Source organism: Kogia breviceps, chromosome 1 (assembly GCF_026419965.1).
Source record: "Kogia breviceps isolate mKogBre1 chromosome 1, mKogBre1 haplotype 1, whole genome shotgun sequence".
Lineage (NCBI taxonomy): Eukaryota > Metazoa > Chordata > Mammalia > Artiodactyla > Physeteridae > Kogia > Kogia breviceps.
The window spans coordinates 64,971,022-64,989,658 of record NC_081310.1 but is presented as its reverse complement, the minus strand read 5'-3'; the positions used below and the strand labels follow the sequence as shown (position 1 = coordinate 64,989,658).

General features: G+C 42.6%; 1 protein-coding gene across 1 annotated transcript in view; it reads right to left on the bottom strand.

Moving 5' to 3' along the window:
* CTSE (cathepsin E) overlaps positions 1 to 18,637 on the bottom strand; it is a 51,283-nt gene that overhangs the window by 790 nt on the left and 31,856 nt on the right. The window contains 6 exon segments of the mRNA XM_059063318.1: positions 1,146 to 1,243; positions 1,285 to 1,383; positions 1,386 to 1,426; positions 2,595 to 2,637; positions 2,640 to 2,689; positions 5,210 to 5,406. Of these exon segments, the coding sequence (XP_058919301.1) occupies positions 1,146 to 1,243; positions 1,285 to 1,383; positions 1,386 to 1,426; positions 2,595 to 2,637; positions 2,640 to 2,689; positions 5,210 to 5,406 (528 nt within the window).

The window sequence follows — 18,637 nt, the reverse complement described above, 5'->3', positions numbered from 1 at the left end:
GAGTTGTCTTTCCAACAACCATTTGAAATTTGAGGTTGCTGATGAGGGTTTGGAAAATTCACTGAGAGCTTCAAGAGTCTTCTTGAGAGGAAGGGGATAAAAATGCAAAGTTATGACGGCATCCTCGATGGATTAAGGTGGCTCTGATTGAAAACTGCTAGCATAAAAAGACAATAGCACCACAATGGGTACAGGGAAGCGTATGCGTGTGAGCAGGGACTCACATGGGGTGAAGGGAAGAGAGTGTGGGGTGTTGGAGTGGGGCAAGGTGTATAGACTAATGAACTTAGCACAGTTGAAATGTGTAGCTTGTCCTCAGCATCATGTTCACAGTGGCAGCTCTACAATTCCTTTGTTGGAGGAGCTTAGGAAACTTGACATGAAGCTTGTGTTTTAAAGCAAAACATTTGTTTTCACTTGCATTGTCTGTTTATATTTGGTGGCTTTGGGAAGGGGTGAATGGAGATCAAGTTATGGGGGTAGGTAAAGCCCTCTGTCGACACCTTAGTGCTTCCATCCTGGTGCAGTCACCCTGATGCTGCAGGTGACTCTTGGGCAAAGTCGGTGTGTTAAAGTGTGTTGCCAAAGAAACGCGATATTGAAAATTTGGCATCACAGATTTCCAAAACACCTGGAAGTCCCCTTTCTACCTCACTCTCCAAACTTACCAATCGCCTGCAAGAAGACATTTTCTTGTTTGAGGAGAATGTTAACTTGAATGTTAGAAGAGATATAACCTTATTCTGTATCCCCCTACCTCTAGCAGCTCATATCTTGAACCATGTAACTCTCTGAGTATCCTCATCTATCAAATGGGCTAATAATATCCCAGTCTGACTTGGTGGTTGAAGAGATTAAGTTTTGTCAGTTGAAAAGTCTTACCTGACATGTCAGAAAACCTCATTAAATGGCTTGTCCAAGGTTTGCTGCTGCCTCATGGCAGAACAGGAAGTTAGAACCTGCCTAGTGGTGTTTCCGCCACTGGCAGTACCACCCCGCCCGGAGGGAATGCTTGCAGAGCTGCGTAAGATGGGAGGGGGGCAAGGGGTAAAGGCACCCTTAGTACAGGCTACTGTTTGGAAAGGGGAAGTGACAGCCATGTGAGGATGGCCCTGTGACTTGCAGAATAAGGAAACAATTCTCACCAGCAGGGTGTAGGCAGTCGGTTGGAGGGTGTGGGGGACCCCATTGATGGTGAAGGTGACATCCGGCAAGACACCGATGTTGACACACTCCACACAGTGTATGAAAACACAACACAGAGGATCCATTCAGAGGCCTCCCAATTCCCCGTCCATGGGCTCTGCCCCAGTGGTCTGTGCAGCTGCTTGCTACTGCCTGAGGGGCCTGTGATGAAGGAGGTGCCTGGGTCCACAATGGCCTGCAGCCTTCGGAGAAGAACATCATGGTGCCTCCCACCTGGATTCTGAGGACAAAGGAAGCATCGTCAGCTACTCTTACCTGTCCCTTCCCCTTTCTCCCCCTAAGCTTCCCTGGCACTCCAGCAGCTCCCACTCTCTGCTGGGTTCTCTAATCTGCTGAAGCACGTTAGTAATTTCCATTTTGGTCTCTCTCACCATGTGAGTGTTTCTCAATATATATATATATATACTTTTTTTTTTTGACTGAGATGAATAGCAGGAAATACATTTACTTCTTGACCCAGTACACACACACACACACATGCACACACACACGCAGGAAATAAAAATTTCATGACACTGTACTTAACCTTAATATGTGAAGTGCACTCTGATATTTTCTATTTTAGCCCATTTCATTAAAAAATGTAGGTCACGATCCCCTAAAATGATGTCAGGACCCATAAATGGGTGAATCCTTGCAGTTTGAAAAACCCTCAGTAGACAGTAAACATTGGAGCCTTTTTGGCTTTTGTAACTCTGTGCCTAGCACATGCTTGTCCCCTTGCAGAACTTATCTTCAGCTGAATTGAAACTACAATTACATTTCTTTGAATTCCTGCACTGTCTAGTACAGTGCTAGGTATGTGGCAGGAATCTAGTTCCACTTTCCCTGATTGCTCCATGCCTCTGTCTGTGTGTCTGTGTGTGTATGTGAGTAGACTCAATCAATGCCACCCCCTCCATGAAACCCTTGAGGAGTTCTTCAGATAGAAGTGGTCTTGCCCTTTCTGCTGGGCCACTTTGGTGGTCCATCTCATGGAGTAATGACCACCTTCTACTCTACATGATAGTAGTTTGTATATAGGTGTCATCTTCTGCAATGATTTGTGAAGGCAAAATCTGAGTCCAATTAGCTTTTGCACCCCTGTGTCACTCAGCCCTTGCCTTACATGTTAATTAATGTTGAATGAGTAGTTGGCTTTACTGTCTGTTGAATTGAAGATATACCACATGTACGAGAAAGGAAGCTGAGAGTTGGTACCATGTGCCTTCTGCCCCGTCCTGCCCCTCTGCTCAGCACCTCCATATTCTAGCCTCATGCAGCCAGCTCCCAGCATCCTCTCTCAGTGACCAGCAGTTTCATTCAGGTCAATTTAGTTAATCCAATTTCAGTTCAGCCTTTTATGAGTTCTTCCCTCATTCTGTAACTACCCTGTGGAGGATATTTACGTGTCCACTGCAATCTGCCAGTAGACTTGTTTGGTGACTGGAAGTGGTCATAGCCTCTGAAAATCAGCTCGCTACCTGCACCACCTCCTGTGTCACTGCATGGAAAGAAAGGCAGATTGTCAAGGAAGGGCCACTGGAAAACCTTAGGGGCGCGCCTCAGCCAGGCCCCTGCTTCTTGGTCTGGTCACTCACACCAAGTACCTAGATAGGCAGAAATATCAGCCTGCGCTTTGAGACCAGGGCTTCTGACTGCTGCAAGTTGATTAGTCTGAGCCTCTTGGGCAAACAATAGAAACAATTCTGCTCAATGATTTGTGAATATCCTCCTGCTTCTTGGATAGAAGGGGTAGGGAGGTGAGAAATGGAGACCACAGATCTGATCAAGCAGAACTCATGCAGCACCTAGGCCAAGACCATCATGGGGTGTGCATTCACCATGCAACTTGAGGCACCCCCAAAGACTCTTTTGCCCCAAGTATCTTCTCCACTATTATGGCGGTGCCTGGAATTTCCACAGTATTCACTCTTTTGTGTTAGGCAAAGTTGCTAATTGAACACTAAGTGACTTACTGGAGTTTGAATATTTATTAATATTAGGTTGATTTCTCAGAATATGTTCTGCCACCTAGCAGGATCCTGAAGAAATAAGACTTAAAACTGATTTGTTTTCAGGAGGAAAAGGATCAGAGAAAGACAAAACTTGGGGCCCTGTATGCAGGGCAGTAAAGGGGAAGGGAAGTAGATATCTGTGGGAATCCAAGGAAAACAGTTTTCAAGGCACGAGGGGGGAAGAACTGATGTTTGTTGATGGCCTTTATGCAAGGCGCTGTGCTAGGAATTTTCCCTGCCTCATCTTATTAATTCTCATGTCAACCCAGTGTCCATTTGAGAAAAATGAGGCTCATGGAGATGAAGTAATGCAAGAGGGGGGATTTCTGTTTTTAAAAATTTATTAATTTATTTTTGACTGTGTTGGGTCTTCGTTGCTGCACGCAGGCTTTCTTTAGTTGCGGCGAGCAAGGGCTACTCTTTGTTGTGGTGTGTGGGCTTCTCATTGCGGTAGCTTCTCTTTGCTGTGGAACATGGGCTCTAGTCACGCGGGCTTCAGTAGTTGCGGCACGTGGGCTCGGTAGTTGTGGCTCCCGTGCTCTAGAGCGCAGACTCAGTAGTTGTGGCGCACGGGCTTAGTTGCTCTGCGGCATGTGAGATCTTCCTGGACCAGGGCTCGAACCCATGTCCCCTGCATTGGCAGGCAGATTCTTAACATCTGTGCCACCAGAGAAGTCCCAAGAGGGGGAGATTTAAATCCAGGGTCAGTCTGACTGCAAAGTCTTTGCTGTTTTCCACCACAATTCACATCTTTCCAGCCCCAAAGGGAGAAGGAAGCTCTGAAGGGAAGAAGCAAGGTGTCCAGACACCAGCCCTCTTACTCACAGTTCCGTCCAGGCCTGGTCTCCACTGCAATCAGGCTGGAGAGGAAGCCACGTAATGGAGGAGATTCAAGGCTCTCCATGTGAGAGAGGAGAGCGAAGGAAATGGACTTCTGCTGAAACAGGGTAAGCTCAGGCCAAGTTTCCTTGGGAAGCAGTCAGAGAGGTAAGAAATCTCCTCCCTGACCCTCCCAGGACCCCAGGTAAACATGTCCAAGGGCTGGTGAGTCTCATGACCTTTTCCAACCACATATGCAATTAAAAAAATTGTATTTGGGACTTCCCTGGTGGAGCAGTGGTTGAGAGTCTGCCTGCCAATGCAGGGGACATGGGTTCATGCCCCGGTCTGGGAAGATCCCACATGCCACGGAGCAGCTAGGCCCCTGAGCTGCACGTCCAGAGCCTGTGCTCTGCAATGGGAGAGGCCACAAGAGTGAGAGGCCCGCGTACTGCAAAAAAAAAAAATTGTATAAATTGGCAAAGAACACATAAAATCGAGCCTCTTAGCCGTTTTTAAGTGTACAGTTCAGTAGTGTTAAGTATATTCACATGTCTGTGCAACCAATCCCCAGAACCTTTTCATGCTATAAAGTTGAAATTCTATACCTGTTCAATAACTTCCTGCTTGTTCCTTCCCCAGGCCCTGGCAGCCCCCATTCTACTTTCTGTCTCTATGAACTCCACTACTGTTAGAATTTTCTTCCTCTTTCGGGCTGAATAATTTTCTGTTGTATGTATATACTACATTTTGTTATTCCATCCATTAATGTGTAATTATTTTATTGTCAACTAACATTTTAATTTTTTTTCCACCTCCTCCCTCTAGAATTAAGCTTTTTGAGGGCAGAGACTGTCTTTCTTGTTCCATTGTGTTCCCAGTGCCTAGCAACATGGTGAGCACATAATAGGGGCTTGATAAATATTTATTCACTGCATAAATGAATGTCCAGTCCCAGAGATTCTTTAATTACTCCAGTGTGGTACAGTTTACAAAGTCCTTTTTTCAACAACTTTGAGACAAACCCCATTTTCTGAATATTCAGAGAGGGTAAGTGTTTTGCCCCAAATCACACAGCTGATACAAGACCAAGCAAGAGCTCCAACCCAGGTGTTGTGACTGCTAAGTCTAGATGTGTTGTTTCCCTATAGTCATAACCTTAACCTCGTGGGTCTGATGGGCCTTACCTGCTCGTGTACACGGAAAACACGGGTAGATCCACCAGCTTCTGGGCCACTGTGTCGAACACCGGGGTCACCCTTTCAGCAGCCAAGCAGGGTTATTCCAGGCCCAGAATGCCATCAGACTCTGCATTCATAAAGGACTGGTCAGTCTCTGTGACACTCTCTTCAAATTGCTGACTGACCTCAGTCAGTCCTTCTACCTAATGGTGGAGCCTGAAGGAAAATCACACAGATCTTTGGCAAATGGGCTCAGATTCTTGAAGTCTTCTGTCCTAAAGCTAATTCTTCCCCTACTCAATTTTCCTTGGTTAAATGGATACAACAATTTTTGCCATGTTCCCATCCACTTAATTTTTTCGATGTAAACATTTTTCATTGAAGTATAATACAGAAATCACAAGTGTACAGTGTTTTCACAGACTGTACACATCCATGTAATCAAGCTCCTAAATCAAGAAACAAGACATTACAACCCCATCGCCAGAAACCCCCTCAACTACCCTGCCAGTCATTGAGACTTTCCTCAAGAGTAACCAATCTCAAAAAATAAACCAAAACAGCAAGATAACCCATCTCTTGGCTTCTAACAACTTATACTGTCTTTGCCTATTTTTGAATTTTATATGAATGGAATCATATGGTATGAATTCTTTTTTATCTGGCTTTTGTCACTCAACATGATGTTCTTGCATGCTGTTGTAGAATTTTCATTGTCTTTAGTTTTCCATGGTATGACTATATCATCATTATTTATCCATTCTACTACTGATGGATATTTGGGGTGTCTCCTGTATTTGACTATTGCTAATAGTGCTGCTTGTACTTGTCTTTTGTTGAACATGTGTACATATTACTGTTGGATATATGCCTAGGAGTAAAACTGCTAGATAATAGGGTTTGCAAGTGTTTTGCTTGAGTAAATGCTGACAGTTTTCCAAAGTGATTGTATCAATTAACATTTCTAATACCAATGTTTTGAAAAGTCCAGTTGTTCCATATCCTCACCAATACCGGCTATTGCCTATCTCTTCCACTTTAGTCTTCTAGTGAATATGCAGTGGGCTACACTGAGGTTGTAATTTATATTTCCAGATGACTAATAAAATTAGACATTTGGATATCCTCTTTTGTGAAGTGGGTTATCTACAATTTTCTTATTGATTAGTAGGAGTTCTTTATTTATTCTGGAATAAAGTCCTTTGTTGGATATATGTACTACAAATATCTTCTCCCAGACTGTGGCTGAAGTTTTTACTCTCTTAATGGTGCTTTTTGATGAACAGAAGATATGAATTTCAATGTAGTCAAATTGATCAGTTTTCCCCCTTATAATTAGTAGTTTTTAAAAACTTGTTACAAAAAGTTTTGCCTACCTCAAGGTCATGAAGACATCTTCCTATTTTTTTCTAAGAGATTTATTGTTTTGCTTTTCACATTTATGTATATCTACAATCATTGGAAGTTTGATAATGTGTGAGTTAAGATCCATTTTTTCTTTATTAGAAGTCAGATTTATCGAGATATGATTTATACACAATAATTCACCCTTTTAAGTGTACAGTTCAGTGATTTTTGACACACAAATAGTTTCTGTTGGCTAATATTTTGTTTACAACTTTTGTGTCTACATTTATGAGAGAGTGGTCTGTAATTTTCATTTCTTGTAATGTCCTTTTCAAGTTTGTTATTAAATTTATGCTGGCCTCATAAACTGAGTTATGAAGTGTCTCTTCTTTATCAATTATCTGGAAGAGTTTGTCTAAGATTGGTGCTATTTCTTCTTTAAATGTTTGAGGGAATTTACCAATCAGGCTACCTGGACCTGGAATTTTCTTTGTGGAAAGGTTTTTAATAATAGAGTCAACATTTAAATAAATACTAGAGTATCCATTCAATGTTAAATAGATATTGGAGTATTCATTCAGTGTTAAATAGATATTGGAGTATTCATTCAATGTTTAAATAGATATTGGAGTATTATATTTTCTAACTTTTTTCTTGTGTCAGTTTTGACATGCTCTATTTCTCAAGGCATTTGCCAGTTTTAAAAAACTGTCAAATTTATCGAAGTAAAATTATTCTTGATATCCTCTTATTATCATTTTAATGTCTGTAGCATCTTTAGTAACATGTTACTTTTTATTTCTAATATTGTTAAGTGTATTTTCTTTCTTTTTCTTGAACAGTTTTGCTAGAGGTTTACCAGTTTGATTAATCTTTGTAAAGAGTTCATTCCTGGCTTTGTTGATTTTCTCTATTGTGTGACTTTTCTATTGTATGAATGTTCTACTCTTCTAGTTATTATTTCCTTCCTTCTACTTTCTTTGGGTTTGATTTGCTCTTCTTTGTGGTCCTCTTGTTTTTTTATTTGTTTGTTACTTGAAATAGTTGCTGAGACCATTGATTTTCAGCTTTTCTAATACTCACATTTCAGCCTGTAATTGTTTCTTGAAGGACTGCATTAGGTGCATCCACAAATATTGACATGTCATATCTTCATTATCTGTAGCAGTCAAGGTTTTATAAGAGAAACAGAGTCATTAGGAGCTATATCTAGAAAGGATTATATTCTAGATATTTGACTCTATGTAATTGTAGGTCCTGGCTAACAGAGTACATTAGGATGCTGCTTCTGCCCTGGTGCTGCAGTCTCAAGTCTACAGTTTGGACAGTCAGCAAGGGTAGACAGATGTCAAGTGGGAGGAAAAAGGGTGAATTGAACCCTTAAGGTTGAAGGGGAACGGGAACCTGCACTGTTCTCTCACTGTCTCTAAGTCTCAGTGATGGTGGAGCCTGCAGCACAAGCTGACACTGTCTGTCACAGAGGCCACCACTGCTGTCACACATGCCAACACTTCCTAGCTCTGGAGTAGGAGGTAGGGGACCTGGATTAGGTCAGCTCTGCCATGACCAGCCAGCAATCTGGCAAGTCTCTTAACTGCCGCTGCGAGCTCTGTTTCCGTCTCTGAAGCCCAAGAGGCAGATGGACTTGGAGCTTGGAGATAACTTGGGCCCTGCCTTGGGCTCCAAAAATGTTAAAAAGGACATCAAAAGGACTAGGGGGCCAGCCCAGACCCTTGACCCCTGCCCCCAAGTGAACAAATCCTCTTTGTCATTTACCCACTTTCCAGGAGTCCTTCCTTTTGACCTTTCACTGGGGAGAAAGTGTGACCCAGAAGTGGCTGGAAGGGCTTCCCTGGTGGCGCAGTGGTTGGGAGTCCGCCTGCCGATGCAGGGGACGCGGGTTCGTGCCCCGGTCCGGGAGGATCCCACATGCCGCGGAGCGGCTGGGCCCGTGAGCCATGGCCGCTGAGCCTGTGCGTCCGGAGCCTGTGCTCTGCAACGGGAGAGGCCGCAACAGTAAGAGGCCCGCGTACCGCAAAAAAAAAGAAGTGGCTGGAAGTGGTGAGAATTCCGGTTAGTGCTGGGCCCTGCCGTGGTTTGCCCCTAATTGCCCATATGTGCCATCGGGACTGAAGATGGTCACTATAGAAACCTTACCCTGAGAGACTTCCCTCAGACCCTCCAGGCAAGCCCACTTCTACAACAGGTGAGAACACTGAGGCACAGAGAGGTTAAGTGACTGGCCCAAGAGCATGCACTTCACTCAGTGGCCAGGATTAGGACTCAGGCCTCCTGCCTTCCAGACCAGTGATCTTTCTGCTACAGAATTACCATCATCATCTCCATGGTCCCTCCCTCCCCTCCCATCTTCCAGGCCAGTTCGTTCCCATATCCCCTTGCCTCTGTTTGTTGTGAGTGGAGGGTGTGGCTGGCTGACATGTGAGAAAAAATGTTTGTTGGTCTGTGCAGCCCTGGCCACCCGGCCACTGACTAGATCAGAGACATCCTGGATAGTCTGATAGGAGCTCCAGGCTCTGGCTGGATTTGGGAAGTTTGGCACAGATTAGAGGCAGGAACGTCGGAACATTTGTCAGAACTAACGGGTCTGTTATCTCTGGAAACACCCGGAACCGCACCTGCCCCGGCTGCAGCTTTCTGATCCTTCCACGCTGGAACCAAATATTGCTGTGGTCGATTTGAACACTTTTGCTAGGGAACAAAAGCCCTTGGGCATGTGGGTGATGGTGTGTGAGCGCATGTGTATGTATGTGTGTGTGTGTGTGTGTGTTCTTTACAAAAAGGGAGAGGGAAGAGCATTTGGGGTGAAATGGTACCATGTGAGCAAGAACAGGTCATAGTACAGACAATGACCCAGTCTCTGCAGTCTGTCAGAACTGGGAGAGGGTCCTAGGGGAGAGAGAGAGAGAGAGACAGAGAGTGTGCAAGCACCTCAGGCCTCAGGGACGTGGATTTGGAGGCAGAGGTTGTGTCTGTTACCAGAACATTTGAAAGCTGTTGAGGGTGACTCTATCCAGTCAACTTTTCTGGAGCTTCAGCTTCCAGAATGTAAATTAATAACAAGAGCCCATTTTACAGATGAGATAACTGAATCACAAAGGGTTTAAGTAACTTGCATAATGTGCCATAACAAGGATTCAAAACCAGGTTTTCCTGACTTTCAAGTTGATGGTCTGTACTAGATAATGTCTAGTGTTTGACATTCAAGAGTTTCTTCCCCGGGCTTCCCTGGTGGCGCAGTGGTTGAGAATCCGCCTGCCGATGCAGGGGACACGGGTTCGTGCCCCGGTCCGGGAAGATCCCACATGCCGTGGAGTGGCTGGGCTCGTGAGCCACGGCTGCTGAGCCTGCGCGTCCGGAGCCTGTGCTCTGCAACGGGAGAGGCCACAACGGTGAGAGGCCCGCGTACCACAAAAAAAAAAAAAAAAAAAAAAAAAGAGTTTCTTCCCCGAAGAGAAAAACAGAGAGAGGATGAGAAGGAGGAGGAAAGGGGAAGAGAGGGAGAGAGACTAATTTCCTACATGGTGGAAATTCTGAGGCCTTTTAATTGTAAGAGAGAGGGGTGTGTGCAGGATGGAGTTTGGTGGTAAGGAGCTGTGTGATGAGAAATCTTGTCATTGCTTACTTTTTGCAAGTATTTTCGGTTTCGTCTTCAAGGGACCTCTCAGCAGGATCATTATTTTATTGTTGACAGGTGCAAAAATTCTCCCATGCACCCCTCTGCTTGTTACCCTCCCCCACCTGGACACTGAATTATGAAAACCAAAATGTTATGGTGTTTGAACCATTTGTTTACTGCTATAAAGAGCATCTGGCACTGAACGTGTATTCTCTCCCACGGCTTGATCTTCTTTGGTTTGGCAAAGCTTTTTGCTTTCATGCAGCTGGAAATAAGAAGGATCCAATGTCCCCAGCATCTCGCCATGTCAAGAATTCAATTAGTTTGAGTCATTTCCGAAACCGCTGTCAACTCCATTCTGGGAAAGTGCCTTTCAGACCAGAAATGGTTGGGTGTGTAGTCAGCAAAAGGCACAGGCACGGGGGAAGTTTCCCACTGGAATATTGCATGTGCGTGTGCCTGTGCATGCGTGTGCACGGGTCCCTGTACCTGTAAGCAGGAAGAGCAGATCATGTCTCAGATTTGCCAGAGAACAGGACACACTCCAGCGCCTCCAGCTTCTGTGCTTGTTACTGAGCCCAGACTTCAAAAGCAGACAAAGTAGGGTTTGTATTTCAATGCTGCTACTTAGATGATTGTGTGACAGTGCGGTAGTTTTGGAGTTTCAGACCCCTCTACTGTAGGAAAGGAAGAATGATTTCGTTGTTGGATGATGTGAGGATTCCAGGAGACCATCCTTGGGGTGAGTGCTTTCTATGTGTCACCCAGCCCAGGGCTGGTACCCGGGCTAAATCATATGAACCGGGACCGGTGCCCAACATTAACTGAGCGCCACACACTGCTCTAAGTGCTTTAAATATTTTCAGTCATGTAATCCTTTCAACAACCCCATAAGGTAAATAGTCCCAGAGAGATAAAGGAATTTGTCCAAGGCCACACAGCTGGTAATGATGGAACCAGGCTTGAACCCAGGAAGTCTCACTATAGAGTCTGCGATCTTACACAATACTGCTGTCTGGAGCATGTGTGTATATTACTGTACGTATTAACAGACTGAAATTCATTGTGAAGATCATCCACCCTTATGTGTTTTGTAACTGTTCAAAAATGTTATCAAGGTTTCCACATGTCCTTAGTTTTTACTGTGTGATCAGGGGCTCAACCATTTAAAGTCTAGAAAATGAAAATTCTCCCTGACCCTTAGTTTCCTTATCTGTAAAATGGGAAAATGGGGATGTTAGGAAGATTAAATAAAAACATTGGTGAAAATGCATGACATACAGTAAATGATCAATAAATACCTGCTAGGGCTTCCCTGGTGGCGCAGTGGTTGAGAGTCCGCCTGCTGATGCAGGGCACACGGGCTCATGCCCTGGTCCGGGAAGATCCCACGCTGGGCCCGTGAGCCGTGGCCACTGAGCCTGCGCGTCCGGAGCCTGTGCTCTGCAACGGGAGAGGCCACAACAGTGAGAGGCCCACATAGCACACAAATAAATAAATAAATAAATAAATAAATACCTGCTAAAATTTTTATTATAAGGGAAGAGAGATTATGCTTAGGCAAATGTGACATAACTCTGATGCCTTCCTTTGTTATCTCCCTGGGTTTTCATTTTCAGATTTCTAGTGACAGGGGCCTCACCTCAGCAGTACTCCTTTCTTGACTACTTTTATTTCCTCTACCAGGACTGGACTCTCTGAACCAGTTCCCATCCTGGAATTTCCCCAAGCACCCTCAGGGTTTAGGCTGTAGCTAAATAGAATAAAGGCAGAATTTTAATCTCAGGGTCTTATTCAAAGTGAATTTGTCTCCATTCCTAAAAACTCTTCTCTTGTTCCTGGTCCATTAGATGTTTTGGAAACCCACAAGAGGAAAACACATACTAGAGATGCAATTAAGATGATGTCTATTCCATGGTCTTCATTTATGCCAGGTAAACTGTATTTGAACTACGTGCAGGCAGCTTTGTTTTAATCTGCTTGGCTACCTATGTAGCTCCTTTAAAAATCTTATTGTTCAGATATTTAAGAGCCAAACTTGTTCCATTCCATTTAAAATGTTTTCATTTAGTCCTCCTCCTTTCCCCAGTTCCCTTCCTCTTATTCAGTGAACTTTAAAACAAAAAATAAAACTGAGAACAGCATATGCATCTAGGAATTAAGAGTTTGGGCAGTGTTTCTTTGTGCTGTAAGCAAGCAAGCTTATTAGGTGTTATTTCCTTAATTTATGCTTGAAATTGAAAAGTATTTCTGGCTTTCTCCATGGCCTGCTGTAACAAGTAGGAGATTTATACATAGATTACTTTCAGCATTGGACACGGAATTAGGACAGTCCTCAAATCATTGCTTGGCACTTCAAACAGCTTAGCTAAAATATGCTGATATTTTATTTAGTACTGCAAACTTCAAGTGATTCAAATATCTTGCTTTCTGAACCAAGATATATTTACAGTTCATTTTGGGGGTTTTATGCCCAAGGAGGATTCTGCATTCCAGCATTAAATCTGCTTAATTTTAAAACTTTTATGAAAAGCAACAGCTGGAATATACTCCCAGTCTTAAAAATAAATGCCTGATTTAAAGCAAATAGGTTATGCTGAAGTATATAAAGTTTTATACTCTCTCAAAAATGGTATTATCTTTATTTGCTAGATTTCTAAAAGCTGTTAAGACGGCTGTAACAGTTGCTCTAGTATTTTGTTAGGGTTCTACCACTATTTAGTTTTTACATCATCCTAATGTATAGTTTCAAGTCTTACTAGACAATCTGAATTCCACTACATTTCTGTTTGGCTCCAACATTCCATTTAGCTTGACCAGTCTAATTTAACATGTGTTTGTTGGAGGTCATTAATGTTACTTGTACAATGCTGTCATTCTATGACATCCATATGAATTTTGATGTATATCACATTGCATTCAATCTGCTGTAATTATGCTTAGAAACACTACAGTAACTAGATGCAGTGTGAATTTTTTCCATTAAGAGTAAGTCAGTGGCTTAAATGTGATTATGGTCCTGCAAGGTGATACTTGCTGAAGTATCTAAACTTTTTTTGTTGTAACTGAATCATTTTTTTTTTAATTTATAAAGCTGGAAATGATCAAATGCTGGTTTTTTCATTATCAACAGTGGTGTGTCATTTTATGTATGTTCTTAATGCTTATGGACGGCTCCCAAAGTAGTTATTCAAAAAGAAAAAAAAAGATGTTTTCTATTCCAGGACTCCGAGATACTTGTCTGATCTTCCTTTCAGGTTTAACAAGTTTCTTTTATCTGAGAGCCTCTAATTGGAGCCCCATCACTAAAGTCTTGGCAAACACCATTCATTTATCCACACAAAATCAGGACACCTAAGTCTCATTGATCGTATTTCAGAGACAAGAAACCCAAGGACCTAAGAGAGCTCTTCCCCCAAAGGGCAAGATGCAAGCTTAGGGAATGGAGGGCCTTCCATACCAAACTCTCACATAGATGTATCCACTGTGCTGTCCCCAGCCAGAGATGATAGTGGCTTGAAACAGATGGAGATGGAGCACTAGGAATGAAGTGGAGATAGAACTCATAGGATGTGACACTGAATTGGATGGGGATGAAGGAAAGGAAGGATCTAGGATGACTCCTGGAATTTGTCCCACAGACACACTTAGTCCTGTGCAAAATGCTGCTAGTTCAAGGTTTGTTTTTTTTTTCTCCATTGAGCATTGTTTGTGATAGGAAAGCTTGGGAATAAGCATCAAAAAGGGACTGTCTGAATAATTATGGTATATCTATTCAATGGAATGCTGTGGAACCAGAATAAAACAATGAAAAACTCCAAAGAAATATCTCTAGTATATATCCTTGTGTTAAAAAATGTCTTAACAGTATGTACAGTATACTACCATTGATATATAATAAAAGGGGAAAAATACATCTAGTCCCATTTGCTTACATATCCATAAAATATCTCTGGAAAAATATACCAAGAAGTTGGTAGCACTGGGTACTTTTTGGGAGGGGAACTAGGTGGGTGGGGGCAGGGTGAGAAGGAGTCTTGTCATTGTACATCATTTTGTATTTCTTGAATTTTGAATCATGCGATTATGTTACTTTCTTAGTTTTCTATTGCTGCTATAGCAAATTACCACAAATGCAGTGATTTAAAACAGCCCAAATTTATTATCATATAGTTTTGTATGTCAGAGCTTTGACCTGGGTTAAAATCAAGGTGTCAGAAAGGTTGTGTTCCTTTCTGGAGGCTAGAGAGGAAAATCTGTTGCCTTGCCTTTTCTAGCTTCTAGAGGCTGCCCATATTCCTCGGCTCATGGCCAGCAGTGTTGCATGTCTCTAATGTCCTTCCATAGTCATATCCCTCTGACCACAGCCAGAGGTCCATTTTATTCTTTCCAGTTTTACTGAGATATAATCGACATACAGCACCATATAAGTTTAAGGTGTACAGCACAATGATTTGACATACATACATCATGAAATGATTACCACAGTAAGTTTAGTGAACATCCATCATATCACATAGATACAAAATTAAAGAAATAGAAAAAAATGTTTTCCTTGTGCTGAGTACTCTTAGGATTTACTTACTCCTTAACAACTTTCATACGTAACATACAGCAGTGTTCTTAAATTTCTCATGTTGTACATTACACCCTAGTACTTATTTATCTCAGAACTGGAAGTTTGTACCTTTTGACTGCCCTCATCCAATTCCCCCTCCCCCCACCCACTGTCTCTGGTAACCACAAATCGGATCTCTTTTTCTATCAGTTTGTTTGCTTGTTTTTGTAGTATAATTGACCTACAGCACTATGCTAGCTCCTGTTACACAACATAGTGATTTGATATTTCTATACATTTCAAAAGGATCACCACAATAAGTGTAGTTACCATTTGTCACCATACAAAGATATTACATTATTATTGACTGTATTCCCCACACTGTACATTTCATACCTATGACTCATTTGCCCTGCGACTGGAAATTTGTATCTCTTAATCTCCCTCACCCATTTCTCCCCTCCCCTTACCATTCCCCTCTGGCAATCACCTGTTTGTTCTTTGTATCTATGACTCTGTTTCTATTTTATGTTTGTTCATTTGTTTTGTTTTTTAGATTCCACATATAAGTGAAATCATACAGTATTTGTCTTTCTCTGTCTCACTTATTTCACTTAGCATAGCACCCTCTAGGTCCATCCATGTTGTTGCAAATGATTTCATTCTTGTTGAAATGTTGCAGAGATTTCATTCTTTTTTATGGCTGAGTATATTTCATTGTATGTATACATACCACATCTTTTTTATACATTCATCTACTGATGGACACTTAGGTTGCTTCCATATCTTGCTATTGTAAATAAAGCTGCAATGAACATAGGGGTGCATATATCTTTCTTAATTAGTGTTTTTACTTTCTTTGGATAAATACCCAGGAGTGGAATCGATGGACTGTATGGTAGTTCTATTTTTAATTTTTTGAGGAATCTCCATACTGTTTTCCACATTGGCTGCCCCAATTTACATTCCTACCAACAGTGCACAAGTCTTCCCTTTCCTCCACATCCTCACCAACACTTGTTATTTGTTGTCTTTTTGATGAGAGCCATCCTGACAGGTGTGAGGTGACATCTCACTGTAGTTTTGATTTGCATTTCCCTAATGATTAGTGATGCTAAGCCAGCCAGAGATCCTTTTAAGCACTCCTGTGATTAGATTCAACCCTCCCAGACAATCCAAGATAATCTCCCCATCATAAGGTTCTTAATTTAACCCCATGGTGCAAAGTCCCTTTAGCCATGTAAGGTAACATTCTCAGGTTTCAGGAATTTGAATATAGACATCTTTAAGGGCCATTATTATGCCTATCATAATTACCTATTCCAAATATTTGAAAATGTAAAGAAGAAACAACTCCTAAACATTTCGTTTGAGCTGTTGGAGGGGATAGTGGTGTGTTTTACTGAGTACAGGATCAGGAGAGCAGAAACAAGTTGAGGGAGGTAGAGAATCAATGTGTTTTTTGCAGCATATTAATTTTGATACGCTGGTAGACTTTCCAGGGGTGATAATGAGGTTGACAGTTGAATTTACGGGTCTGTGCTCTCATAGGATTGGTTGGGGCTGGAGATATAAATTCGGGAGATGTCTAGAAGGTGGTTAAAGCCATGAAACTGGCCGAGAACTCCCAGGAGTGTGCTTGGATGGAGAAGAGTAGAGCCACAGGTGGGTGAAGGAGGAAGACGGAGCAGGTAGGGCTAGGAAGGAGCACAGGGATGATTCTGGAAAACACCACCTTACCCCCTTCCAGAGGCCTCCTCCCCGGTCCCTGGTTTATCTCCATCACCCTCCTGTGTCCATTTTGTTTGCAGGGATGAGCATGATCTGTAATTCTCTTTTATTGTTTCTTGATTGTCTGTCTCCCCCCACTGTCCTGCAAGCTCCAGGAGAGCAGGGCTCTGGCTGTCTGGATCACTGCTGTATCTCCAGCACCTAACCCAGAACTTGGCTCAGAGTAGGCACTCAATAAATATTTGTTGATTGAATGAGTGGATAAAAACAAACAAACCTAATCCATATATTTACCCCCAATCCATAAACAGAGAAGATGGCTCTAAAGTTTCAAAGTTAAGGAAAAAATTGTGCTGATCATCTATATCCTCCACTGACTATTCCCCCTATGTAGGCTGGCATAGAATTTGTCTACAAGGTAGGATTTTAAAACAACCAGGAAGATACCTCTGTTCCACCTGGTGTCAGCTTGCTTGAAATTCCACCATTGTCTACGTATTCCCTAGGGTAAGTCATTATCTTCTTAGCATAGCACCTAGCACTCAGCAAGCACTCAATACATTTTAGCTATTCTTTTTATCTGGGTTTTTAGTGATGCAAATATCCCGGGGAAAGATGGCCCACTGAGTCATCATTAACTCCTTAGTATGAATTAGTTTCTCAGCAGGAATAGTTAAGGAAGGACCTCAGGGTGGGAGCAGGGGTGGAATTGCAGAAAGGTTTCCAAAAAACCACTAGGGAATCTAAAGCAAATCTCAACTTGTGGTTTTGCTGAGGCCCACACCGACACAGCATGAAGATTGCTCTGCAAGCAGCACCAGCCACGTGTTTCATTTCCGGGGTACAGTGTGTCTCCCTCTGAGCCTAGCCAGGCAGTGGAGGAAATGAAGAGGCTCTCAAGGAAGGGGCAAGGGAAAGAGGCCAGGGTAGGGTGGTGAGATCAGGTGGTGAGAGCAGCTGCCTCTTCAGCAGGGATGGCTTCTCCTGCTGCTGCTGCTTCAGGCCCAGGAGACAGGTAACCGGTTCAAGGAGGACTGAGACTTTGCTTTCAGTTTCTTTCCTACTTGCCTGGAATCTGGCCTCAACAAGGATGAAATGGGTGCTATATAGCCTAAAGGGATTAGAGAGCAAGGCACCTCCCCCTTCCCTTAAACTGCTCCCTAGGCTGCTGTATGTCCTAAACCCCCAAATCATATGCATAATCTGACAGCTGTTTATGTGGACAATGGGAAAGAATATTGTCCATGTGGTTAAGGTGTGTCTAAGGCTCTTAGGAAAAGGATTGAGCTGCAGGTTAAGTACCTAATGATAAGTAGCTTGGGAACCTGCAGACAAATGTATATTTTTGAGTACAAATTTCCCCCATTTGTCCTAGATCCTAAACTAGACAGCGAGACCCTTGAGGGCAGGAACCATGCTCTACTCCTACACCTCTTAACCCAGCACAGTGGCTGGCACATGGGTATTTGTCTACATCTGCATGGTCCAATATGGTGAGCTCTTGAAAGGCGGCTAGTCTGAATTGAGATGTGCTGTAGGTGTAATGTGCATACTGATTTTGAAGACTTAGTAAAAAAAAAAAAACCCATAAAATATCTCATTCATAATTTTTATATGAGTACAAGTTGAAATGATCATATTTTGGATATACTGGCTTCAAAAAATAAATTATTAAGATGAATGCCATCTGTTTCTTTTCACGTTCTTTAATGTGGCTACTAGAACTTTTGGAATTACACATGTGCTTTGCATTATATTTCTATTGGACATCTCTGGTCTATCCTGCCCTGGCCTCCTTTCTCCCACCTTTTCCTGTTCTCCTCAACTCTCTAATCAGACTAGAGATGCCCTTCGTCCTGGACATCTAAAGCCCTCACACTCTGTTATTGGCCAGAGTAGGATCTCCTGTGTATTTTTTATTTGTTAAGTCACTGATTACACTTTAGCAATGCTTTGTTCGTGCATGTAGACTGTAACCACACCCTTTGCTCCAGAATAAAGGAATTCAGGTGGCAACAAATATAGGAGGGGGACCAACTTTTATTATGCACCAGGGCTATATCGACTTCACAAATGTTAATCTCCTTTAAATTTATTTTCACGACAGCTCTGTGTGGTGGACATATTTACTTTTTCAGATAAACGAACGTGAGGCTCAGAG